Source organism: Seriola lalandi, unplaced genomic scaffold (assembly GCF_002814215.2).
Source record: "Seriola lalandi dorsalis isolate HSWRI2012SDOR001 ecotype SW California unplaced genomic scaffold, Sedor1 jcf7180002054305, whole genome shotgun sequence".
Lineage (NCBI taxonomy): Eukaryota > Metazoa > Chordata > Actinopteri > Carangiformes > Carangidae > Seriola > Seriola lalandi.
In genome coordinates, this window is record NW_019524858.1 from 89,517 (window position 1) to 94,436 (window position 4,920).

At 40.1% G+C, this 4,920-nt stretch overlaps 1 protein-coding gene across 1 annotated transcript in view; it reads left to right on the forward strand.

The window, feature by feature from the left end:
* The window catches only part of LOC111655113 (scavenger receptor cysteine-rich type 1 protein M160-like), a 14,448-nt gene that overhangs the window by 2,879 nt on the left and 6,649 nt on the right, over positions 1 to 4,920 (forward strand). The window contains exons 2-6 of the mRNA XM_087174029.1: positions 1,006 to 1,149; positions 2,310 to 2,432; positions 3,713 to 3,877; positions 4,420 to 4,566; positions 4,726 to 4,904. Coding sequence (XP_087030155.1) covers positions 1,006 to 1,149; positions 2,310 to 2,432; positions 3,713 to 3,877; positions 4,420 to 4,566; positions 4,726 to 4,904 — 758 coding nt within the window. The remainder of the gene's footprint in view (positions 1 to 1,005; positions 1,150 to 2,309; positions 2,433 to 3,712; positions 3,878 to 4,419; positions 4,567 to 4,725; positions 4,905 to 4,920) is intronic.

Consider the following 4,920-nt stretch of genomic DNA (forward strand, 5'->3'; position numbering starts at 1 on the left):
GTGTTATAACGACAGTCGTTGGAGTCACTCGCCACTTGTGAACAGTTGTTATTCTTGGAGGCTAGATTGTTGAATCTCCTGGGAAGGGATGAAAGGGCAGCATTGTAAATTGGAGATAGGTGGTGTCTGAGACCTCCTCCCCTGTTGAGGGATGGTTTCTCTATTTTTACATAGATGGCCTCTTTTACTCCTCTTTTGAACCAACTGTCCTCTCTGTCTAGGATGTGGACATTGCTGTCCTCAAAGGAGTGGGCTTTCTCCTTGAGATGTAAATGAACAGCAGAGTCCAAGCCTGAGGAGTTAGCTCTCCTGTGTTGGGCCATGCGTTTGTGCAGTGGTTGTTTCGTTTCTCCAATGTAGAGGTCATTGCATTCCTCGTTACACCGGACTGCATACACCAGATTGCTTTTGCGGGTGTGTGGTGTTCTGTCTTTGGGGTGTACCAACCTCTGTCTGAGCAACACACTCACTACATAGCTAACGTTAGCATTAACAGAAACGTTGTGAGTTCAGCATCAAACCTGGAGAAATCCTGGTGGACTGCTGCATCACTGGGCTGGTGGACCGCCAAAACATCCATCAAGTCTTTACCGGCCCTGTCTGTCTCTTTACTGGCCCTGTCTGTCTCTTTACCGGCCCTGTCTGTCTCTTTACCGGCCCTGTCTGTCTCTTTACCGCCCCTGTCTGTCTCTTTACTGGCCCTGTCTGTCTCTTTACCGGCCCTGTCTGTCTCTTTACTGGCCCTGTCTGTGTGCCTGTCATTCATTCATCGAGAGCTTCCTGTGTCTTCCTCTCCACGGCCGGTCTCCAGTAGAGCAAATGAACACCAATGGTAACTCTTCTTTTGCTTCTGTTTCTATCATCTCTTTTCTTCACTGGGAAACAGGAAGTGGCTGGTGGTGGTGATGATGGTCACAATCGTTGCGTTTACATCATGTGTATGTGTAGAATTAGTTCTCTGTGTTTAGTTGTTTATTGAATCCCATAATCCTGTTTTTCTTCCAGGTGCTCAGTGTGGAACCACAGCCAAAGCTGACATCATGCTGTTGGTGTTGGAACCTTTCAGTGAGATCGACTTTGAAACCGTCCGTTCCTTTATTGCTGACATCGTCAGAGTCTTTGACATCGGCCCAGACAGAGTCCAGATTGGTAATATTTTTACTACTACTACTATTCATACTACTCTCTCAGTACTGTTACTACTGCTGTTCCATGAGTATTCATAAGCACAGGTCCTGTTGGTTATACTACAACATTTAGTTCATGAAAGAAGTCTGAACCAAAGTTCTGGTCTGTGGAAAACAAATAAGAGACCTTCTTACAAGGTTTAAAGGAATTACAGTGAAAGTCTTTAAAAACCAGGTGGTTTGATTTAACAATCAGGGGTCTCCTGGTGATGGATGTGAATTTGGTGCCACCACACTTTATCTTAAAAAACCTTCAGACCATTAAAAACATCACGACAATTTCAAAATAAAAGATCATAAGAGTGAAGTCATTGAATTATTCCAAATAAAAAATCCCCCAAATTATGTAAAACAACATTTTTCCAAATGACGTGTTGTAGTAAAACCAAGAGGAGAGTATTGATGTGTGAAGTGACTTTGAAGGAAGACATTGAATATTTTTCAGTACCTGTTTTCAGTGTATCATTAAAATATTCATGAGTAAGTTAAAAGCAGTGACGAAGATAAACTGATCCAGTTTTAGTGTTTCTGCAATAAACTCCATCGTTAGCAACAGCAGACTGGAAAGACAAAAGGTCAAAGGATGTACACTGAAAAAGAAATACAACAGTGTATATTGTATTTCACTTTAGTTCTTTGATATTCGGAGGTTCAGACAGTGGCTTTGTCTGTCTGGCTCTGCTCTGTACTGGTTTATATCTAGATGCTGTTTGAACTGTCATCACACACAAACCATTATTTATTTACATGTACATCTCTCTCTCTCTCTCTCTTCACTTCCTCATCGTTTCCCTTCTGTCCCATGTTCCTCTGCTTTTAACTGATCCTTGTTTTCTTCATCTGTTTATGTCTGTATCAGCCTCTGAACTTATTTATTAATTTTCCTCTAAGTCTGTTTCATAAATCTCATTGCTTTTCTTTTATTATCCTCCTCAAGCTTTTATTATGAAGCACTCTTCAGACAGATGTACATTTTGACATTTACATGAGACGATAATGACAACCAGAAAATAATAACAATAATAATGACAATAATAATAATAATAACAATAATAATAATAATAATAATAATAATATTATAATAATGATGCTGGATCAGCATGTCCTCTGTGTTTTCTGCAGGTCTGAGTTGGTACAGGAAAACCCAAAACACTGTGTGGCACCTGAACACCCACCAAACCAAACAATCCCTGCTGAGTGCCATAGCCAACCTGAGATATGCAGGAAGAACAACCACCAGCACAGGTGATTTACCATCATGTTGTTCAGTCCACACCACGTTCACACCAGGGAGGGACTGTGGAACCAGAGGCTCCAGTTGGATCTGGTCCCAAAGGATCCAAAAATATGAACTTTGAGTCTTTAGGTTCATCAGTGGAGGAAGTGAAGCTGTTCGTGATCAGTGTTTTGTAGAAAAATGAACTTCAGGTGTTTATAATACAGTATATATTGTATATATTGAATGAAGTGTTAATGGAATCCACTCCCTCTCAAAACACGACTGTGTATTTAAAATGTTATGGACAAAGCATCTTCAGAAAAGAGACTTTAGATCAAGTTGTTAGAAAGTTTTTACCTTAATCTGTTTGTCATCATAAAAACACTGAGAGCAGCAACAATAAAAATGAGATGGTGGTAAATGACAGTGTTGATATTGTTATAGTAATTATAATCAGTATAACAGTGTAATAACAATGTTGAGTAACACTTAAGATCACAGCTTTAAATGAAGGTTTGTCCATACAGGGCACCAATGAAATACTTACTGGGTACATGTAGATACAAGGAAAAACAACAGTGAATAAGGAGAAACTCATTTGTATTTAAGGAGACAGAAATCAATGACACTGATCAGCACATATGAAGTTATTACAGGGAACATACAGGGACCAACCGGCTGAGCCAATATGTACTTTCATAACAACAGGTGATGACAGGGAGTCAGTTATAGAGGTGAACCCGTCCTCCCAGTCTTAACACAGCGACATATATTAAAACTTAAAATAACTTAAGTGTGTACACAACAATAGTACTCCATATTAAAGTCTTTTTACTGTCATGTTTTAAAGAAATATTTCATAACTTTAAAAATATACTTTAGATAATTTCACTGTTATCAACACTGTTTCCACATTTTACCCATTTTCCTTGATAAGAACACAAAGTTGTTACTCTCTTATTCCCATAATCCTTTGCTCTTACATATAGACACTCCGTAAGAACCTTATTGATTCCCTGCATATGTACTAAATAATTAGACTGTAACTTGCAGGCTGGAATCTAAAGTGCTGCCTGTCATTAATAATTGTAATGATGGAAGCAGCTCACTACAGAAGTTGAAGCTCCGTGATTGGATATTTCTTACTGCATTGCATCTTGGGAGCTGTAGTTCACTTCTCTCCTTCAGTTTTTATGTCCACAGGCTTCTGTCAACCAGATATTTTCTAACACAGTTGTTAGAAGCTGCATCAACTTCACAACTGAAAAGCCGAGTCTCTTGATGTCTGTTTATTACTGTCAAACAGGTTGGGCTCTGAACTACATCAACCAGAGGTTCTTTAAACCTCATGTGGGAATGCGTCCAGACTCTAAAAGAATACTTGTCCTGATCACCGGTGCAAAGTCCAGGGAAGACGCAAACCTCCCCTCACAGAACCTGAAAGACGACGGCATTGAGATCTACACTATTGGTGATTGACTTAGTTTGAATACTGAGAAAACAGCAGAGCCTCAGAAAAGTTAAAGTGAGGATGAGCTCTGAAAAGCTCTGAAACTACAACACTTTACCACAAAAGAATTAAACACATTGAGATGAATTGAACATGCTACTTCCTGTTTGTCACAATGAAAACTTTAGCTAGCTAACCCTGTGAGGGACACAAAGTACTACATTTGTCATTTGTGTCAGTTAATGTTTCATGTCATGAAAATCAAGGGAAGCATGTTCCAGGTCTTTGGAAGTTGATTTTAACAGTGGACTTACTGAACTAAAACCAGGCTGCTGCCCTGAAGGAAGAAAGTCCAGATGAAAACATGGACTTTCTTTAGCACAGAGTCAGCAGGAAAGTAAAGTACATGATTTCTAATTCATTAGATTAACAATCAGTAAAGTTAGTCATGGTTTAGTTCAGGCTTCAGGAAAACACAGTTCTCTTACTTTGCCAACCAAACAGTTTTCTTTGTTTGGGTCTCATTGTTGAGAGACAGTATTAACACAACATTATTCTTTCAGGTGTGAATGATGCTGACGAGAGTGAGCTGAGGTCCATGGCCTCTGATTCCAAAGAATCTCACATGTACTATGTCAAGGACGTCTCATTACTCCAGGACATCTTCAGCAACCTCACCATCAACCTCTGTAACATCACCAATAGCTTAGGTAGGTTTGGTTTTATTCTTTATCATGCATTTGTACCACAGTGTCATTCTTCATGCCACCACAAGATGGTGCCAAAGAAATGAATCTTCAAACCCTACAAATAACTGCTGGAATATTATTTGTTGTGTCAGGGTTTGAATGAGGTCTCTCTCTCTGCAGACTCTGTCAGGCTGGTGGGAGGAGCCAGTCAGTGTTCAGGCAGACTGGAGGTGAAGTCTAACCAGTCTAACCAGTATAACCAGTGGTGGTCCTCAGTGTGTGAAGCTGACTTTGACCAGCAGGATGCAAAGGTGGTCTGTAGGGAGCTTGGCTGTGGGGCTCCTTCAGTCCTCCAGGGGGCGCTCTATGGAGAAG